Raw genomic sequence first — 22,962 nt, forward strand, 5'->3', positions numbered from 1 at the left:
TTGCAGCTAGGGAAATATGCTGGAACCAAACTTGAATGTTTCAACACTGCTTTGGGTGGCAGAAGCCTGGGCCCAATGTCATTAATCAGGGGATGACATGTCACTTTCAAATCCATTATACCCTTGACCTAAATCTATGGTGATCAATAGCAAGAGTTGACTGATTTCATTGGATTCTGGATGAGCACACTGTGACCAGATATTAGAGTGTATCTGCTTCACTGCTAGGGACCTCTAAGGAGAAAATCTTGTTTCTTCACTCATGTAAAAAGCCAACACTGAGTTAGTTAAGATGCCCTTCCAGCTATTATCAGTTTCTGTATAAGGCAATTTACATATTATGCCTTCCTCCTTTTTTTTTTTTTCCCCCTCTTTAACTGATTCTTCCAGTTTATACTTCATCATCAAACAACATTAAACTTTGCATTCTGGGATGACTGATTCCTAACACCGCTTTGCTGATTTAAAAATGCTAGTTAAATGAAGTTTCTCAGCTTATTATATTCAAAGCTAGTTTGAAACTGAATTTCTAGATGGCATTAAAATGCATTATTTTGCCAGTGTTTGCATGATTTATTTTCCCCAAAAATCTTTATTTATTCTTAGAAAAGTAGAATACAATACAGTGATACAAACAAATGATCATTTATATGCAACTGAGCAAAAAATGTACAAAGATTTCAGACATGTCATAAAAATACAGAAAAAAATAATTTAAAATAAAAACAAGATAAAATATAGAGGACATGCAATGAAGGGAAAATAAAATATCAGTTTGATGATCTCATGTTTCCTTTCATTCTCAAAAGGAACCATCCCGGGGGAAATAAAATTGTCAGATAAAAAGATAACACCACAAAGGAGACAAGGTAAATGAAGTGACGAAGAAAAAGACAAGGAAAGTGAAAATAATGGTGAAAGCATAAGACTCTTTAATAATCAAAACCAACGCTGCTGACACCATGCTGAAGGTATGGAAGCCTTGACTGCCATGGAATAATATCTGGTTGGAGAACTTAAGTGAGATGAATACGGTGCAAACCACAATTCTTAGCAGTGACAAATTTTGATCCATTGGACTCGTATCTGCTAGCTCCTATTTCCACTTCTACACTACAGTGGGTTTCATAGTCTTCTAATACCAGAGGAGAGTCCTAGTGGGTAACTTTAATGACTGCTAAAGCTGGAAATATGGATTTTTGAGGTAGGCTGGAATTTGCATATCATCAAACATGGAAACAGGGGAACTTAAGGCAGATCATACAAGGCTGCCCTGGCCAGAGATACAGGTTTTCTTTCTTTCATCCTGCATACTGCCAAGATATTTGTGATGATTTTTAGAGTAATTTTGCTACCTCCCACTACCCTATAGAGCTAGCAAGTATTGCAGAGTCTAGACTTTTTGAGATTCAATAACATTTAAAACATTATTAAGCTGGGAGTAGCAGAAAACAGGAATGATAAGATGCTGTTACTAGTACACAAGTCTGCTCCCACTCTGGACAGTACCTGAATTGCTGCCCCCTTTTAATCATTTAAAAATAAAAAGTGAGAACAGAAAAGTGAAAAGAGTCTGTTGAATAAAATGATTTTGCAGAAGCATGAGAAAGTTAAGAAATCACAAACTAAGCTGTGAAGACTGTAATTGTTAATGAATTATAAACTTGAAACAAGTTATGAGGCAATGACTAGTAGCAACTCAGGAGGTGGAAAATTATGCTATTCCTTAACCAGTAAAAACCCCCAAATCTTCATGCACTACAAAATTGCAAACACACTAGATACAGTTTCTGAAACACTCACATTGCTAGGAGTAGCACAGCCGGTTTGGAGAAAATACATTTCTGTTTTATAATATATATTATCTCAGCTAAGAAAGAATCAAACCAAGAATTCCTTGAGATTATTGCAATGTTGTCTTTCAAAAGCTCTATAAACAATAAGTGAATCAATATCACCTTTTATGGAAGTTGCAAAAAATATCTGTTCCCAGCAAAAATATCATCCTGTATAAGTGACTAATTTTCTTTGATGTGGGTTTCCCCGATGAGTTGGTTTTAGTGAATACATCTTGTGCACAGTGAAAAAAATGTGGGAATTTAACTTTCTTTCCATGAATAATATGATATTTTATCTTTGCTTCTAAGTTTTCATTGTTTCGGAGTATAGTAAACAGATGAACTAGGAGTGCTTTCTTAATAGTTCTGAAAAGATCTCAGTAGTAATAATCTTCAAGGGGAATAGTACATCACAATAAGACGTAGCTGATAAAGCACAGAGGATGCTGGGGAGTCCATTGCAGTAAGCAGCTACACTTGATCATAATGACAACAAAGATTTGAAAACTGTCTTTCAGTCTGTCAAATGGAATAAAAGATACAAACAACCCGATAATGTGGCAAATCCCTTGGCAGTTAAATGATCCAAATTATATAGCTTACTGATATCATGAAATAAATGCATAGGTCTCATACCAAAAGATATAGCAATCCAGAGATAATTATTGAAAGCTCAACATTTCTATGGTACCAGGTTTCAATAACCTTATCAGATTGCTCAGCTATTCAAAAGGGACATAGAGTGACTGAACAGAGATTCTAGAATAAATATAAATTTTCCTTTTTTATTTTACAACTCCCCAAATTTCTGAAGCTTACCAAAGTCAAAAGATTTGGTATCAGTATTGCAGGCTGAGTAGCAGCTGTGTAAATTTAAGATTTTAACACATAGAGATAGATGTATGAGCTGGCTAAATTTCACTCTGGGTATAGGACGGCTGGATATTAACAACATTTAGGAGAGGATGATTGTAAATTCTACAAAATCTGATTTGAAAGAGATGATCAAATGTAAATTTTCCTGATTAAGAAAATAATAAGGACATTTAAACCTTTCTATATATCTTTCCAACTTTAAGAGATTACAAACTTGAGCCCTAATAGAAGAATGCAGCATGGTGTTGCAGGTATACATTTTTTCCTGATGTCAGAGCTAATCTTTCTTTTGTTAATCTGATCTGATAAGGATTAAATGAAGAATTAAAAGGAATAACATTAAGACTTTTACAGCAGAAATCATTAGAAACATTTTTACAAATCTGCTTCAAATAGAATAAAAATATCTTGTATCAACATCCTGAAAATCAACTCAGCCTTCACTCTTCTAGCAAGAAATCTCACTGTTCCGTGCATGATAGAATTGTGAACCAATGGCAACCATGGTTTTGGGAAAGAAAAGGAAGTCCATCTTTTCTGAAGGTTTATCTTAATGAACTGACTTAATGGGTAGAAACAATACTTTTTTTTAATTGAGTAGGGCAGATTTTCTTCATCTGTGAACAATGTAAAAAATATTCTAGTTGGAAGTAGTCTCTGTCTGACATAACTTCCTATAAAGTCTCTACAAATGTAGATCAGTTTCATGTCAAAGTCCAAGTTACGCTATTGGGTTTCAAAAGATAGGCTTCTTGTTCCTCCCAGTTACATAGTTAACACTATGTTTTTCACACTCATTGTAATTAAGAGTTGTGATTTATACCACACAGACATTTGAGTCCTTGAACACCTCAATGCATTGGCTAAGGCTAACCCCCACAAAAGCCAACGGAATACAAAGTGGAAGACGAAAAGACAACAAACTGGCAAATATCAACACCTTAATGTCAGCTGAAAACATTTCTCCAATGCTAATGAAGGCTGTGCATGTTCTTCCAGCCACAGACTTCACAGACCCTTGACATACAGAACGACAGTCTCTAATAAATCCTTTCTCTCTCTCTCCAGCAAGCTGCATGGCCGTCCAACCCTGTCATAAACCTGCCAGAGCAGTCGTGCATCCATCTTCCCAACATGTCTCTGGTTGTTGAGTTAGCAATTGTTGGCATGATACAGCCTACCAAGTGGGTCAAGCCAAAGACAGAATGTTACACAAGGGCTCTACAAGTCATGACAACTCCTCATTTGATCCTGAATCTGCTGTAATTTTCTACAATGGATTTATAAAGCTCCTAACAGGGTAAGAGTCACACAGAAGCCCAACACTGCCTCCTTGTCCTTTGCCTCCGGAGGTGACTGGTGGATGAGGCAACACCAAAGTCTAATCTTAGGCTGCAAGACAATCAGCCCTTTCTGTGACCCTCCACAAGCTCTGCACTTCACAGAAGAAAATGGTTGGAAGATAATCCAGTTCCCACATTTTTCTGATGATATCACAGAATTCGTGTTTTACCAAAGCTTTCCCAAAAGCAGAAAATCAGCAGCATGACTAAAGTTTGCAGCTGTTACTGAACTAACGACTTGGCTGGAGTATCAGGTGCAGCTAAGAGGCAGATTTTAATGTTCTGTATGTGCTATGCATGCTGTAGCTCTGTTATTATGGGTATTGCTGTAGAAATGCTGGATAATGCCCAGTGACAGAAATGGGATATCCCGAACACACTCCTCCCGGAGATCAAATCTTCTTGCTTTTGGTCCCCTAAGCAACGCTCAGCCACTCTTCCTGACTCAAGAAGAGGAGTCTCCAGGACTCAGTGCTCCCCTCATCCCTGGATCCTGTCCCTCCCAAAGTTTTGAAACTTGGTTCTCGTGAATACGCTGAAAAACTTCAACTACTCTACACCACCTCTTCCGAAACTTGGTTTCCTATCTTAATGACAGTGGCCATCAGCAATCCCTCTTCAATCCCTCCTCACTAGCAGTGCATAAATAAAAATCCCTCCTCACTAGTAGTACGTAAATAAAATATTGCTGCCCACTAATCTCCCAAGAAATATCTGCTACGTTCGTTTGCTAATTTATCCGAGTGGATGTTGTGGTCACCGTGACCGCAGCCCGCTACCCTCAGCCCCCTGGGCGCCGTCCCGCCGGGCGGGCGGCCATTACCCGCGGGCCCGCCGGTCACGTAGCCGCTTCTGCTTTCCAGGGGTCCCGGCCGCCCGGGCCAATCGGAAGGCGGCGCGCTGCCCCCGGGACCGCCCGCTGCGCGGCCCGCGGCCAGGGGCCGGAGACCCCGCGGCCCCGGGGCCGGGACCGGGGCCAGGGCCAGGGCCCTGGGGCCGGGACCCCCGGCCGGGACGGCGACGGGGCCGGGGCCAGGACCCCCTGCAGGGACCGGGGCCCCCGGCCGGGGCCAGGGCCCTGGGGCCGGGACCCCCTGCAGGGACCGGGGCCCCCGGCCGGGACCGGGGCCGGGGCCAGGGCCCTCGGCTGCAGCCCGCGGGGGCTGGGCCGGCTCTGGGCGCGCGTTTAGAGCTCAGGTTGCGGTTAGTGCGTTACACGGGCCGATCTGCAGAGGGGCCGGGAGAAAACGAGCTCAGATCGTCACAACACCGCGGCTGTGTCACGTTTAAGCAGAGGATCCCGGGAGACACTGCCCACCCACGGCACTGGGCGGCAGTCGCCCTTCCGTCTGGCTGCTCTGACCTGATCCGAGGGTGCTCCCAGCTGCCTGCCTTTCATTGCACCCAGCTGACCTTTTTCGGGGACCCCTCGTTATGTTCCATCCTGCTTGCCTCACATACGCTCCCTACGCTTTCCTCCTGGCTGGCTCGGCCTGTGAGCCCTCATCGTCCCCGGGCCCGCTCCTCAGGAACACGCACTTTCTCGTTCAACCTTAACACCTACTTGTGCCAGGGCTCCCACTGAACCTGTCCGCGCTCTCTCCGTAGCACTCACATCGCTGACCTTTTCCGAGCCTGTTTGTGTGCGCTGTGCCTGAGTTTAATTTGCCTCCCTTAACCCAGACCAGCTGCGCCCTAAGGGCAGACCCAGCCCCCCCCACGGGTGATCTTCCCAAGTCCAGCTTTACCATATGGGTATTTAGTATACTTTTAAAAATGGAAGCTTGAAAGCATTCTATTGTTTGTCACAGAAACTGCAAAAGAGGATGTACAGAGCAACTCTAATCGAGAACACGCTGGAGGGAGAAGGGAAGAGGAGGAGAGGGACGGGAAGGGCAGAAAAGATGGGACGGGGTAGGCAGGGATCTGCAAGAATCCTTCTTACAGTTATAAAAAGAGAAATGAAGGGGGTGGGCAAAAAGAAAACATTTAAACTCGGGAAGACAGATCCTTTTTCTGAGATGGAAACTGGGTATTTAAAACTCCTTGCAATAAAAGAATGAATTATTTCACCTTGCCTATATGAAACTGCCTTTGAGACATATTCTCGTCTCACTCTACAAAGATGCACAAAGGCGAGTCCCTGAGCATAGAGAGGGGAACGCGCTGCCAAGTATGGCAAGATGAATGCTTGTGCACACACAGCATGAGGATACTTCAGACAACCTCCCTGCCCCTTGCCCTGCCGGGCTTTCACAGTGGGCAGTGAACCATCCACTGCTAGGGTTTAGGCCTTAGCAATGCTAACGTGGGGTGGGGCCTTTGGAGTTACAGCAGGAGCGACTTCTACAAGGCAGCAGGGCAAAATGCTACAGTATTTAACCAAAGAGCAATTAAATATGCACTTCTGTTCATATGAAAGCTTCTTTATAAGCTTTCATAAGAGTACCTGCTCGTGCTCTCCCTGTGCCTGCTTTTGGAGTGCTGCATTGTGCAAAGCGGAGACTTGCTTACTTTTGCCAAAATTTCCCTTTCGCTGTTGTATATTGTGGAGCCACAGACGGGTGACTTTGCAGCTTTGTCCCACAAACATGGTACAGATGTTTATCACCGAGCACTTGATGGATGAATTCAAATGGGAGAAGCAGGAACTCAGAAGAATGTAATCTTACTGATAAATATTTCACAACATTACAGACTGCAACATATATCTTCAGATCGCATTTGCCAGAATTGCTTACAGGTGATAGGTATGTCAATTAGTGTAGTACTCTTGGCAACTTGAGAAACATAGGTTGGAATTGATGGGCTATGTACTATTTTCCAGCTGTAGTGCAGCTCGCTGCTATTATTTGCTTGTAACAAACATCTGTTCCAAGATGAAAGCACCTACAAATACCTCAGTGTCTCCAAAATTACAAGAGGTTAGTTTGTTAAACATTTAATCTATGTAAACAAATACAGGCTTCATGCAAGACAGATCTGAGTATGGACTGATTATTCTATCATAGCGTTGCTAACTCTTACTCACTGCTGTGCATGAAAACTTCAAGAAATTCTCAGATGTATTTTCCTAGGTAGAATATGTCATATGAAGGTCAGTTTACTCAGAGGCTCCTACTTTTAAAAATAAAACTGATTTCAAAAGAAAGGAAGCATTTAAACAGTGTCATGGCAATATGGCTTATTCAATTAATAACTAGCTGGTTTATTTTTAATTGCTTGTGTACCTCTTCAAACTCAGCCTAGGTCAGCCATGAAGGAAAAGAGCTACCAGCTGGCTGGCAGCTGCATAGCCTGCGCAGGATGGACATGGTTCTCATAGCCGATGGATGGGGTCTCAGATCAGAGAAAACATTACCACAGATGGCCCAGCTGGGTGCCCGTGACTGGCCTCCCCGTCACCCACAGCAGAGAGGCCAAGGGCATGTTTCTGAACTACTCTCTTACCCCTAAAGGTGGTCTCTCCAGGTCAGGGTTGAGGCACATTGGTGGGGCAATGTGGGGAAGTTTGCACTGCTGCTGCCCATGCTGTATCTGCTCTATAAATAAATAGAGGACTTTAGTCTCCAGGGCTGTCAGTTTGGCACCTTCCATGTGCACAAAAGACATGTTTTGTTTTTTTTTTATTTGTTTAGAAACAACCACCCAAAAAGTTATATGCAAAGCTTAGTATGGTGAATCAAAATAAATCAAATTTATTGTATGAGAGCACCTAAAATCCCACAACTTCCACTCGCTCTCTCTTTCTTTTGTGTTTTCTACTTTTAATTGTGATAAGAATAAAAGTTATGGACCTCTTTCGGTGTTTCTTGATGACAACGGTTGCTGTTCCACCACAACTCCAATGCTGCCACCAAGCATGCAAGAAGAAGGCCTATTGCTAAAATGCAGAAAACGCCTGCAAAACTGTGAAGCTTGAGTGCCTTCCCATCTGTCTGTGCATTGGTATGGCTATTCAGGTCACAACGTCCCATCCGTGGCCACCATTTCTGTTTAAGAACATCCAAATCTCCACTTTCTTGCAACTCTAGGATCCTGCAGAAATTTCAAAAGACAGGTATTATTTTCAATGATACTTTTTCACATTTTTTTGGTCTTTTCTGTGTGTCACACATAACTCTTAAATATACCGTCCCACAATTCAAAACTCCATCCCACCACCACCACTGTGTAGTGTTCTTCATCTGAAACTCTGTTATACCAGGATTTCTTTCTACTCACAGCAGCAGGGTAAAGTCCAATGGGTAACTTTAGAAAAAGAAGAGACTGTCAAAAATTCCACTCCAATGCAAGAAGCATTTCCAAGGGAAATCACTATATTCCAGTTAGTCATGGCTGGTCTGGCTACATTCAGCTGTAACAGCTGGTCCCACTAGCGAAATACTCAACCCACTCCACTGCTGCTCTCCCACAATAATTTCAAAATCATATGAGACTAAACATGCTACTATTTGTGCGCCACTTAATAAAAATCTGTTTAAGCAGCAACCAACTCATTTACTTCAGCAAATGTAGTTTGCAAAAGGATTTTATTTCAATGCTGTTACTTCATGCCTGAATTACTCTGTTAACAGTTGTTAATTAATCATTGTTTTGCCTCTTGTGAAGTGTCCCTTCTCTCCATGAATGATTCATTTTGGATTTGGTTTGATAACTGTTTTAGCTGTTTACTAACAACCTTTTCTCTTGGGGCAGTTTTGTGTCTGTTTATGCAGCTGGAATTTTACTCCTTTTTATAAAGAAGGAGCGAGACGAGGAAATCTTGCTTCAGCACCCTGCCTGGAGCGGAGCACCCGCTCACCTTCTGCTAAGGCCACAGATGCCTGCACAACTGCATGTCTTCATTTCAGTGTACACATTCACATGAAAAAGATATTCCTAGCTGATAGCTCGGAGATCACTAAATGGCATAGTCTTATAGTCTCATAGTCTTGGCAATCCCATGCAATACTCAGCAATTCTTGTTTTCCTGTACCATTGCGAGCCTTCGACCTGTCTCTCCACCCTAAAGGATAAACCAGGGTGTTATTACTTGCTTACTGTAGGGAGCAACACATTGCTTCATAGCCTGAAAAACGTTGCATGAATCAAATATCTCTCTTCAATCTCTCCCCTAGCTCATGCAAAGCTCTGAGGACATCAGTCCTTTTTCTGCCAGAAGCAGTGCTGCCTGGAGATGTGAGGCCACACACCCCCTCCAGTCTCCTCCTCCCAAAGCAGATGCACGTGGAGCAGAAGCAGCAGCTTTGTTGAAGCCGGAACTCATAACCTCTCTGCTATCACTTATTCACTGTCCTTTATTCAATAATTGCCAAAATTAACGTGAACCACAAATGGTTGCTAGTTGTAGAGAGGAATCCTATAAAACAAGCTTTGTTTCAGTTTACCTCTGGGAGAAAAGATCTCTGTAGGGGCTTCCATGCTGGAGTGCTATCCCGTATCCTTTGCTGCTGATGCTGTTTCCAATGACTGTCACAGAGCATTCGTCATCCGTCAGCGCGGCGTATTCCACCACCGTCACATCCCACAGGAAAGCATAGTTTCCTTTCTTTGCCTGTAAATACAGCATGAACATAACACAATCTAAACTAAACTACATTTCTAGGTAGAACAAAACCCAAGCAAACAAACCCTGAGCTTGTCGTTACTCCACGGTGGTATTTCCTTAGGTCACGGTTTATCTGTAGAGCTCTAACATCTTGGTACATTTCTAATGCTCTTCCCTCCCAGCAGTACCTCATCTACTCCAAACCTCACTAAAATGTCTTCATTTTGAATAGCAATACATAGGATAACATAGCCAACTGCAAGTGTAGGCAAGGTTTACGTACCAGGTTATTAATTATAAATGAAAGCTATTGCCTTAGCTGATGAAATTTGATGTACGTTTTGTGGGAAACATGGAGTGTGGCTGGTTCCATATATTCGTGTAACTAGACAGGTACAGTATGAGCACTAGGTGATGCTTCCTAGTCATCACAGACACCAAAATGGTAACTTTGCAGTTTTCCTCATATAAACGTGTAAATAAACAAAGCCCCTTCCGAGAGCTATGTTAATCCTGTAACAAAAGGCATGCTCTGAGCTTAAGGAGTTCCCTCTTTTTTTCACAGGTAAGAAGAGTCACCAGCATCTCCTATTATTTCATTTTTGGGACAAATATTGTTTTATTTTAGCACACACCCACACGGATGTCCTTAAATGTCAGTCTTAATTGGGATCCAAACCAATGCCTACACGCAGTGCATACGATGAATGTAAATCACCTTACTTAACATAAGATGTAAGAAACATCTCTGGATAGGGATTCAGTAAAGAAAAAGTCATCATTTTGTTTGGTTAAAGTAATCATTGGTCTCCTAATATATTTAAGTAGTATGTTTTTAAGTCTCTAGTGAACATATAGAGCACAACAGAATAGATGGGCTGGAACATCTAATGCAAATAAATGAATGGTCAGGAATGTAGACTTCCAAGACTTACTTTTCTTTTTTTTTTTTTAAAACTTTGGGTGATTTCAGATATTTCTTTAGGTCAGAACAAAGCAAGGCAGGGAGCTGAAGTTCTGCATATATTTCTTTATGGGAACTGATCACCAAGCTCCCCTAGCAAATGGCTGCAGCTCTGACATGGAATTAGCTCATCCTTCTGCATATTTTCCATTTTTGTGTAAGCCTAGTTTTGAATTCACCTGTAAGCCTCCCTTAGTTATTTTATTACATTTGATTCCTCAGTTGAGCAATTAAGCTAATTTTACTTCACCATGCTTTGATATAAACCATAGCTTTCTGAAGTCCCTGACAGTTGTTTAAACATGTCGGTAAATCAAACGGGTGAGTTATTCTCTAGCGGGTAGAATCCAGGGAAACAAAGATTAAAAGTATGTTGTCTGGATTTTCTGTAAGCTACTTGCCACAATCCACCTCTTTCCCCCCACTTCCCTTTTATCTGCATCAAGGCAATCAAAGATCCCCAAATTCATATGCTTCTGAGTTAAACCAGGGTAAAAATGTTACATCCTTCCTCTTTGGTAAGATTTAAATGAGCCTGTACTGACCACTTTGAAAATAATTTTTGTTAAAGGCATGTCACCATTGTGGGTTTGTCCCCACTTTCTCCTTTGCCACCTCTGTGGTTGGTTCAGAGTAACAGTAATTAATGCATATTAATTGCATTATTGCAACTATTGCTATACGAGTACAAAACATAATTAAAATCTAACTACAATGTGGGCCTTACTGGAGTTATTCAAATAGGAGCCACAGGACCCTAGTGTTAAAATCATACACTGATTTAGCTGACACAACTTATCAAACGAGCATGTTCATAAAAACATTTCTCATTTCAATGTCACAGTGTGAAACCAGACCAGAGTAAGACTTCCACATCTGCACTGTAATTCCATACCTGACTGTCTACCTAAACTGGTAATGGTGGTGCAAAGGAGGAAGGAACAAACAAATCGCTCTTGACTATATGTGACAGCCAGAAAAGGCTTCAAAACCTATCAACACAAGGATGCGTAAAAAATTAAGGATGGCAAGGGAGTGATTCCTGAAGGCATCTAGCCTATATTCAGGCAGCAACCTACATTCTTGGAAACCTAAAATGTGCTTCTTAAAAGTATTTTCTGAATGATTGTGTACCCGTAACTAACTGGGCTGTTAGCAGCAAATCTCTGCATCTTGCCCTCTGCTCTTCCTGTGATGGGCTTTAACGATTCACTTTTTATGCTTTCGCATCTGCGATGGTGCTGATAGGCCTCCTACCTGGTTAGGGACAACAGGCAATGGGCATCAGTCCCACTGGTGTTCCTGGCAGGGAAGGACCATCAAAAGCCCTACTTTGCACATCTCAGGCAGGTTGTGTTCTATGGTAAATAGTACATAGGCTTTTGCTACCTATGATAGAAAACTGTCCAAGTTCAAATGTGTTAAAAAATATGTATTCATGGGACCAAAGGCAACAGCACTTGCTACTGTACACGGAATTTATTCAAAACCTGTGTTATTAGACAACAAAAATTTGCCTGATGGATGTACAGAAAAAGCAGTCCCAGAAAAGATTTGGCCTAAATCACTGTGCTAAAATGTGTCTTGCATTTTTCTGGTTGTTTTTTTTGGTATGATTGTTAGTTTTAAAGAGCTGCATCTTTCAGTTGTTTCAGAATTGCTCTGTAAATCATCTTTTCAAATTTACAATTTAGAAAAGAAGAGCACTGACAATATGTCATACATTCCTCATCTTTTTTTTAGGAATACTTGAGGAACACAGTCTTCCTCAAATATTCGATTTCAATTATAAGGCAATTTCTAGAGAAAAATCACATTATTGATTCTACTTTTCAAGCCTCAGTTTTCTGTATATTGTTATATAGAAGAGCTTTGTACAGTGGTTTTCAATATTGGACAGCAGATCTTTTGAAAAGGTTTACTTTTCTTGACTTTGCAATGTTGCTATCCTAAGTTATGTCCTACAACTGTAAGCAGTCAATAAACAAAGTCTACCAGGTCTCCTCATATCAATTTTATATTTTTTATGACATAAATCATTCTATCCAGTGCCATCACACCTGTAGAGCATTATTTCCCTGACAGTCTGATCATTTTACCATGAACAGGAATCTGAGTTTTAAACTCTTAGTTATGCATACTTCTCAACTCTCAGAAATACTAGATGTAAGACTGTTTCCCCTCTCTGATTGCCAAAACCAGAATCTCCAAAGATCCCTTTTTCCTAAGGGAAGATTTGTCTCTCCCAAAAATTCTTCCACTTGTGTAATTTTCTCCTCTGAAGAGTGGAGACCTAGTAGTATTAGTGTGTTTATTGCATGGAAAGTTTCCTTATGATCAAATGTTTAGTTGCTGTCTAATTTCAGCATCCTTCATATCCCTGTTAATATCTGTTGTGACAGCTGAGCCGTATCATTTGTTTAATTTGAAGAAAAACTGACAAACTTTAAAAAACTTGTGTACAAGACACAACCACACACATACATGTGTGTTTGAGATATATTTACTTTTTATGTACCTTCACTAGGCAAGCAGTAAAAGCCATATAAAATCAAATTGACACTTATTTTCGACTAAAAAGCAAACCAAAACTTTTTGAAAGTAGTTTTAAACTTTTCATCTTTGTCATGTGAAGGGATGCACATGTGCACATGTGCATATCCCTCAGCTTACAGGCCAGAGGGGTACCGGAGGTAGGAAGACTGAGAATTGCAGGGAACACCTGGCATTGACCCATGCGATGTATAAGCAGGAAACACATCAAGGCTCCCTAGTTGCATATGACACAGATGTACCTACCCATGCAACCGAGTCCTGATCACAATACAGCAAAGATCCATATCCTCAGGCTCTTGCATTCACAGCTCAGCCATCTAAAGCCTGCATTGTATGTTTTTAGGGCCCAAAATAAAATAAAAACGTTCTAGTGATCAGGCATCATTGCAAAGATAATATATAGAGAAAGATGGTAAAAGGGAATGTGGCAAATAACAGCTAAAAACAGGTACGATAGCTTGAATAAAGAATGACTGAAATGAAATACAGAATAATAAGCTAAAATTTATATTTCAGACTTTTAATTGGCTTTCACAGTTTGCTCCTTTGCTATGGCCTTATTGCGACTCTCAGCATGCAGGCATATTGCAGAACAAAACAAAAATAGCTCAGTTAAACTTTCAAAAACCTCTTTAACAGAAATTCAGCCAAAGCAGCACTCATTTATTCCACCCAGGTGGAACTACTATGGTGGTTTACACCAAAGACACCAGATTTATCTTTAGTTGAAGAGGTTTAAGAAAACAGATTTAAGAAAAAAAGAACCCCCTAGGCAAAACTTATATTAAAAATATTTCTTCTTCACATTCATAAAAAATTAAAAGGCCAAGGAAGATTGCTTCCTAGATATAAGAAGGACCACAAAGAGAATAGTAAAACTTCAGAGAAGCAGTAAGCAACCTCATGTCACTCTTCAACATGGAGGGAGATGGAAGAATATTATTCAAAGGATCCTGGCTTACTGATGGTAAAATGATGTTTTTTCAAAGAAAGCATGGTAAGAAATAATAACAACTTGAAAAAAGATGAATTTCAGATTAATCACTGATATGTCTGTGATTTATCTGAAACTTATGAGCAAGCTACCACACTAAACACAGAAGTGCCAGAATTATGCAACATTCATCATTAATTTACTGCCAGAACAGTGTCACTGTAGCTGATCCCATTATATGGCTGGTACCACAGAAATATCAAAAAGTGACCTTTACATTGGCATTAGTGGAGTAGTTCAAAAACATGCTTGAATAACATTTATTATCTATTAAAAAGTGCTTTAAGAGAAGCAGCACAGTTCTAATAAAAAGAAAACATGCCATTTAATCCTATTCAAATGATTTAAAAATTAATATAATTAAGGAGCCACTAAAGGATGTAATATATTCAGGCTTTAAGGAAGCATTTGCTTTTACTCCAAAGGCTGATGGGTCAAGAAATGGAGAAATTTAGGAGGAGCCATGAAAACACATGGATTAGCAACCGCAATTCACAATATAAAATTCATTGTGGACAATAAATTAATGGAAAAGATAGTAAAAAAAATCCTATTTGTTGAACTTTTAAATTACTTTTACTCTCTAAAAATGAATGGAGCTGACTGTTCAACAAGAAATGCTCTGATTTAATGTTTAGTGTTCATTAAGGGAAAGAAACATTTTGAAGGAAGCAAAAAAGGGAGGGAATGAACTCTTACTGTGCCATTGCCTAAATCGATGATACATTCACATTTTGTACTGTACTTGGTTTTGATCACTTTTCATCAAAAGTGATACACAGGAAGAAAAGAAAGGATTCAGAGAAATTTTAGCACAAAATTGATTGGACAGGGGAACAAACAGTCTCCACCAAAGCAAAGCTTTTAAAAAATACAACAATAACAGATTAATTCTCCTATGTGTGTGTGTGTGTATATATATATATAAAAAAGATATATATGGGATTACATAGGGATCATATTACTTCATTCTTTCAAAGTAAAATGCCTGCCCACAATGACAAAAGCCACAGATTATTAAGTATGTTGTGGTAATTAATAATTAAGCTGAAGAACTAATTGCCACTGCGTATTATGCAAACAGTTTGCTGAGATTTACAAATGGCTTAGAACTGTGTGCAATTCCAGTACCAATGTCCACCTGCGTTAAAAGCGCAGGAGCTACCCGCTGCATGCTTCTTGGGGATCCTGGCTGTAGCTTGACCCAGAAAGGAACTTTCCATACAACAGCGTTAGTCAATCCTCATCTGCTATTGTGCCAGAAAACTCAAGTGGCAAAATAGCATTTTGTATGGACTGGTGATTTGTCTGGTAACCTCCTCTTACGCTATGCAGAGATATTTATGAATAGGAGAACACTTTCCATCTGCAATGACCGCTTTCAAATGCCTTGGAAGTACGACAAAAGCAACTTGCCACCCCCAGCTCTGAAACATCCTTCTGTCTCTTACGTGACTTTGCAGTGCATTAATGCCCTTTCTGTGGCTCTACCAGGGTTGCAAAAGCTGTGTCTTGCCAATGGGAGGTGGCCACTGTGGCTACAGGGACTGTGCTGTATCAGAAAAGAGACCTCTGCCATGGCAACCAAATGCCACAAAAGCGTTCAGGACTTTCTTCCACTATTATCCTTTTGTTTTAAGGTAGTCAAAGGGAGTAGGAAAATCTCTGGGCAGTGGAGAGAGGTAAATGGAATAGAGACAAACATCTGAAATACCTGCCTGTACCATAAATAAGCAGCACTCTCCTGTTTTGCATTGAAGTGGCATTGCTCATTTTATGACTGCAGCTGAACTGTGATGTTGTCTGAAGAAAATGGAAAGGGGAAGGAGGGGAGAAAGGGTAGTAGTGGGTTTGGGGGTTTTTTTGCATCGTGTTGGGCAAGTCCTCATTCAGAAAAGTGGTTTAGGGATCTTTTTATGCTAGAGATACTTATATTTCCCACTTCCTATAAAATATATTTTTAAGGCACGTTTACATCTCTTTCATGCAGCAGTACGTGTTTACGGATGGAAGGTCCCATTTCCTTGGCTGACATCAATTCTCCTTTAGAAAAACCAGAATTTCTAGCTCTAATACTTGACATGGAAAACTTGTCTGTTTATTCAAAGAGCTCAATGAGCTAGGAAGAGTGACATTTAAACTATAAACACAACAATTTAGTTGTCAATGTTATTAAATATTAAGCCCAATTTATGTAGGTGTCTAATCAAATAGCAGCCTTGGTCAGCTTTGGGGACTGAAGTTAATCTGGTTATTGTTGACGTTAATTGAATGAGCTGATCAAGTTATATAAACATCACCCTACAATATTGAAATCAAACTTAATATGAAAAGTTATTATCACATAGATAGGATGGAGCTGCCAGCTCCATACAGACAATGTAATTGGTATTCTAAACAGCCTGCCAATCTACAGTTGCATTTCTGGCTTAGGCAAATCTATCTATCATAAAAGGCAGCATGCAGTAGGCTTACAGAATAAGAGTGTTTACAATCTCATGGCTAAAGAGCATCCACTGACATACGAATGGTAGAAGAGAAAAGAAAAAGTAAAATACTGTGCATTTTTCTAAGGTAAACTGTTTTATTATTGGTTTTAATGCTAGGGTACATGGAAAAGTACTTAATGTCTCTATTTCTACCTCCTTTAAATGCTAAAAAAGTCCCTCAAAACAGAGGCCTCATTTTCATAAAGTGCTGAGCAGGTAAAAAAACCCAACACACTGCAGACTTTGCTGTTGCCAGAGCTCTGCCTTGTTCCAAGGAAGAAAGGCTATTTGAGCCAAGGGCAGAGGGGTTTAGGAAAGCTCACCTGGGATATGGGAGAAAAGGCAGGGTGAACCAAAACTACTGACTAAATACTCCTGTGCTGAGAAGACACAAGAGTATATAAAGATTTTGTCCAGAAGTCACACAAACAGTTGGGAATCTTATGTTAAAGGACTTTGATTTGGGAAATGGGTTGGCCTGTGTTACTGTGTTCACCTGCTTTTTGGCACTGTAAGAACCTGTAAATTTTGGATGTTCTCCCTCTGACTGTTCAGAAAAGGCTTCAAAGATTCAAAGAAAAAAAAGAAACCCAAGCCCCAACCATTTTAATATTTCCCACTTACAAAAGTATAAAGAACTAGTAATATATTTATTCAGAATCAGTGTTTCACTGACAACAGAGTAACTCTGATCAAACAATCACTACATTGATAACAGCTGTTAGTTTGTTTCATGAAAAAAATCAATTGACAAATAAAGAGGATGCTTTTCACTAAAGGAGCAGCATATTAAACTTTCACCACGTCTGCATCCCTTCTGCTGTAACGTACCCCTGGACACGTGGTTTGATGTTATTTACTATCTGGTTTTGCTGAGCTACAAGATGGGAAGCAGAGAAGAGAGGCAGAGTAAGAGTGAGAAAGTGTGGACGTTTGTATTGGTGTGATCTGAACCAGGGCTGTTTATCACAGGACTTGGCACAAGCATGTAGGATCCCAAGCTGTTATATATCAGTCCTTGAATGCCCTATCAATGCTCAGTTTCACCAAAAAAAAGTGTAGTCATATCTGAGAGAAATAGAAGTTAGGTGAAAGCATGGTGACATGTGAAAGAGTGTATGCATTTTTTAAAGTTTGGAATAAACAAAGAAAATCTTGCATTAAATTTCTGTTCTAAGAGAAATGAGTATACGTCCAGTGAATCCCTTGATTTTTTTAATGACTATGTAATTGCTTTCCTGTGACTTAACATTATTTACTCCATGCAAACAACATAGATACAGCATAAAAATTAAAAAAGACCCTGTGATCCAGTCTTACCTTCCTGATGCCTTCAGAAGGGTTCGATACACAATTATCTGCCCCATTATTCTTACTGATAGTCCTCCACAGTTCAGCAAATGTGTTATCCTGCTCCAAAGGGTTGGTCCCTTTTGCTTTAAAGTATTCATACACTGCTGAATCCCTGACTGTACCGTAAGATATATCCATTTGTTTGGACAGATCCTGAAATGTTCTGAAATTCAAGCGATATTGAGGTATTAGTATTATGTAGTACATTACCAAGATTTCATTCATTAAATGGTTTCTTTCTGTGTCTGTTATTAATCAGAAAGCACTTACCCTCATCGACTAACATTTGCATATCTCTTTCCTCATCATAAAAGAAAACCAAGGAGAAAGTTAATTGTATTGTGATCCTATGAATTTAACTATACCTGAGCTCTTTTTCACCCCAGTAAAGATTTCTTTTTTTTGGACAGATAACATTCATGTTAAATGTTACGATGCTAAGTTTGCACAAGAATGTAGCGCAATAAAGACTTACTCGAGCACAGGAAAAACTCTGATTATAAATATAAACTTCCAGCCCCATCAGCATCCCCAGAAATACCTTGCAGAATTCGGTGGAATTAGTTTGCAGTTACACCAATACCCCATCAGACTCCAAATCAATACGACTGTTCTAAACAAACAAATAAAAGTCTCCCTTCCAATTTCCACTAAGTCTCTCTCGCTCTCTCTCTTTTCACAGCCTCTGGTAAAACAGGCATTTTTCATTCACACACAGGCCTAACTTTCATTTACTCATCATACCACTCTGGAAGTGTAAATGGGCCTCAACATGAGTGGCTGTGAATGCACCATTTATTTTCAAATTGTACAGAATGTAATTCATTCCTGGTTTACAGCCTTTTCTGCACAGAAAGGTGTAAATCACTGCCTGCATCAGTGAAAGCCAGGCCAAGATTCAAAACATTTAAGGCGGCATCACTGTCTTCAGAAGCAGCATCCTGGCTGTTTTCCACCTTCAGACATTCGTTCCCATTCCTGTGCCTCCTTCCGTTGTCCTCAAGTATCGCTTCTGTGCAGTGCCACCATTTTTTTCATCTGAGCATACACACACACAAACACACATTCAACCACTGACCACCACAGGCAACAGCAGGGACCAAACTGGATCTCATAAATAATGGTTTCTTTTCTGTTTTGTAAATGTGTAACTTCACGTAATAACAACATGCTTCTGATATGACCAACTGGCTAAGGCTGTTTGAGATCAGTCAAACTAAAGCAACCCTCCCTGCCTCCCCCCCACCCCCATTTCTTTTTCCCAGAAACAATCTTTCAGAAAAAAACAAATCCTCCTCAAAACATCTGAAAGGCCCACTCATGCCACCCCTCACCTGCCTCCAACTCCTGGCGCCGCAAAAGCAAAACATTTTGCCTTGCAGCTCTTGCAGAAGATTTCTTCACGATGCTCCTGAGGAGCTGTGCCTTGGCCCGTGAGCTGAAGCTGTTTTCCACAGCTGAAGACTTGTCACAGACAATATTTTTTCTGCCACCCCGTTTCACTGTGGGGATGCCACTGCTTACACCTCACATCCCTGTAAGATTCCCTGCAACACTAAAGCAAAACAATCCGGGCGGATACACCATACTGTACAAAAACATATAGAAAACTCTGCCGTCTTCTCCATCAGCTCACCTCCAGGCCTCCCAAGTTCGGGTCCCAAAGGGCCCCTTTGCCGGGACACAGCACGTGGGAGCTGCCAGCTCCGTCCCCAGGGCTGCAGCTCGGCAGGGATGCCTCTCCCACCCCCGCCCAAACTCCTCAAACTCACAAGCTGCTTCAAACAGTTTAAGTGGTTTAAGTTCTTAAATTGCGTTAAGGACTTTTTATCATTTTAAGCTGTTAAGCAGCTTTAAGTAAGACTGCGTGAACAGTTTTTTCTCTGTATACATTGCACACTTGTGGGTTTGGGCTAACTCTGGGCGTTACATCAAACCCCAAACCTCCTGTTATTTCTCTAGCTCTGTATATGGCACTCTGGTAAAGTACAAAATGAACACCCTGGAGATTGCTGGAAATTCAAAATTCTAATGAAAAATGAGAGAATTCATGTCGGTTTTATTTCTTTCTTTGTTTAACAATCCCAAAAGTTATATTCTGGTCTCCTAAATGTTTCCTGTACATTTCATTGAACAGGACCATTTTTCCTCCAGTCTCGATCTAAATGATTACATGCTACATTTAGTTCCATCTCTATTTTTTAAAATAAGTTTCATCATATCCCATGGAATTGCCTACATCCTGGGGATGGATGACCTGGCTGTTAAAAGACACATTCTATCTATTCCAGGTAGAAATGACGAAGAAAGATACTCAGTATACACAGGAGGGTTTCTCTGGCAACCTTTTTCACACCAGGTTTGGCACACAGATTTTGGCGTGTGTAGGAGTGCATGTTTGGTAGAAGCACAGTAGCAGAAACATGTTTCGCTAATGTTCTTCAACACAGCTTTCAGCTGACAACAACTTTGCAAATGCCTACTGCTCATGCTGCCGTTCTGTTTGAAAGTTTGAACACAAGAGTTTGATTATTTAAAAAAAAATATTAAACCTGCAGTTTTAATACTGTCACTATTTTCTGGATCACTTCCACTGCCTCTACTGCTGTGGAAGCTTTTTGTCAGAAATATGCCTTTTGTTTTAGCTAAATTACATTTTATTGACAATCAGTACTGTACGAAAGCACAGTACATGCTGCTTTTCGAGCAGCACACTTTCTTCAGTTCTCTAAACATCACAGGGCACAGGGAGCAAGTTCGGGGTTTAAAACAAGTACTTTGCAATAAGCACTGGTGGCAGGGAGGGGAGCACAGCCTTTGCCTGAGTGTTGTAAGGCAACTGCTGCCCCTTTAGCTGGCAGAATTTCCTTGGAAGAGGTAATACGGAGTATCACGTGTCCTAACGGTTACATGTGCCTTTCTTGCAGTGCCCTGTCTGATGTATTGTAAGACCAGCCACTGACACAGGCAATTTTCCATACTGCACCACCATCGGAAATATCCTGGGAGGGAGACAGATGGTCGCCAAAGGGTACAGCGAGGGGCACGGTAGGTAACCAAGTTTGCGAGCGTTTCTTGTAGCACTTATGCCTTTATCAAATGGACCACTTAGCCAAAAACCTGTCTCAGAAATTGTCCTGACAGGGAATGGTCTAGACCGCAGTTCTTACTCTGTACAAAAAATGTCTCTGTGCTGTATTTCTAGACTGAAATTGGAGGCGATGCTCAGCATCTGCATGGCCAGAGAAATGATCAAAAGATCTGGGCATGGCAGGTACGGTCACATACCTAAAAGCTACTGAATGGAGATTCGTATCTCCTGGCTTTTACAGGGTGAATTAAGATAATCACACGTGCAGTTTTTGAACATTGTTATTTTAACTCCCTCAGATCTGCCATTGCTAGACAAAATCATTCACTGCTGCATTTCAGATACTGGTTGTGTCTTACAGTCATGCCATTCTCTAAAGGCAGCTGCTTTCAGCATTCTTCAGCTTTATTCTTGCAACCAGGCAGTAGCCGGACCCACCTTCTTTAGCCATTCAAATTCTTGTCTATAGCAAAGATTTCATGCATTTAATATATAAAATTATTTGCAACAAAAATGTGTAGCATAACAAGACGCCCCATTAACCTTACCACCTCAGTTATTGGATCTCACAACCCATTAAGGGCTCACTGTAAGTGTGATTAAAGATAAAGCTAGTAAAGCAGAAAAAGGCAATGTTCCTCACTTGCAGGAGGAACACTTATAGAAGCCGAACTTCAATTTGTAGATAAATACATCCACTCCATGATTCCTATAATAGACAAGTACATGTAAACAAATTGATTGAAGTAAATGTATCTGTGGTCATACAAAAATGGTGTCTTTTAAAAAGGTATTACCAGCCAAAGTATTTAACGCATATAGTTATGCCTGCAAGATAAATGCAACAATTGATAAATAATTTCCAGTGGAGTTGCAATTACTTCATGTAGAGTCACCTGAAAACTGAACTCTCTGCTTGTTTTATTTTTTAGAAATATATTGACATAAACCATATGCTGCAGAATAAACAGTCAGGCAATAGCTGTACTAGCATTTATAATTAGACCATAAGAAATAATTGCCAGAACAACAATACTGGTTTAGTTATACTTTCTGGAGATGTTTCCTTACTAGTAAAAGGCTCATGTAGCTGTAGATTTATAGACTAAAAATATGCTGCCAGTATAGGTTTATTTTACTCTGGAACTGTGTAAACCCAAGACTTTCTAGATGAATAATGTGAACAAATCTTGTCTAAGTGACAGACTAAACCTGTCACTAGATGCTTTGAGGTAAGTGCTGATCAGTTAACTCAACTGGAGTCATCGGGATCATCAGAAGTGATCAAAGTACTTTTGGAAAAAAAAAAAAAAAAAGAAAAAAGGAAACAGGCTCCTGTCATTTCTAAATTTAAAAAAAGGGGGGAATGGGGGGGAATTCTATTTTTTTCATAGAAACTTTTTTTTTTTAAATTAAAAGAAGGTCTTTTAAACAAAGAAACAAGGAAAAAAGGCAAAAAATACTTGCTTAGTGAGTTTTTCCTCATCCTTACTGTTCATTTCTTTAAGTTTGTAGCAAGCTGCACATCTGGACTTGTATATGTAAAGTCTATTAAGTCTATTACTGTAAACAGGGCAATCAGCTGGCACCACGATGTCGTCCAGTAATGGTCTTTTACATCACAGTAGTAAACATAGCATTTTATCTTGACTTCAGCCTTAGAAAAACCATAATGGGAAAATCTTGACATCTCCTTGATTTAGAGGTAGTTTCTCCTTAGCCTTCACAACTGCCCGTGTTCTAACACTGTAAAACTGGGGATTTTTCCAGTCTGTTGTTACTTATGGAATCCACAGTATTCTTTAAAAATTACACAAGATTTTTCATGCTTAGCTCCTGTTCATTTGTCTGCACTTATACTGTTAGGAATATTAAAGCTTAAGGTTAGACACAGAAGTAGCGATCAG

General features: G+C 40.2%; 1 protein-coding gene across 6 annotated transcripts in view; it reads right to left on the minus strand.

The window, feature by feature from the left end:
* The window catches only part of GRID1 (glutamate ionotropic receptor delta type subunit 1), a 561,238-nt gene that overhangs the window by 14,375 nt on the left and 523,901 nt on the right, over positions 1–22,962 (minus strand). For 4 of the 6 annotated variants that reach the window (XM_069796078.1, XM_069796077.1, XM_069796076.1 and 1 more), the window contains 3 exons: positions 17,932–18,127; positions 9,448–9,614; positions 7,855–8,095 (listed from right to left, as the gene is read on the minus strand). In XM_069796078.1, coding sequence (XP_069652179.1) covers positions 7,855–8,095; positions 9,448–9,614; positions 17,932–18,127 — 604 coding nt within the window. Of the gene's footprint in view, positions 1–7,507; positions 7,600–7,854; positions 8,096–9,447; positions 9,615–17,931; positions 18,128–22,962 lie in introns of all 6 variants that reach the window. The other 2 variants (XM_069796081.1, XM_069796080.1) reach the window with 2 other exon arrangements.

The sequence above is a fragment of the Haliaeetus albicilla genome, chromosome 11 (genome assembly GCF_947461875.1).
Source record: "Haliaeetus albicilla chromosome 11, bHalAlb1.1, whole genome shotgun sequence".
Taxonomy (NCBI): Eukaryota; Metazoa; Chordata; class Aves; order Accipitriformes; family Accipitridae; genus Haliaeetus; species Haliaeetus albicilla.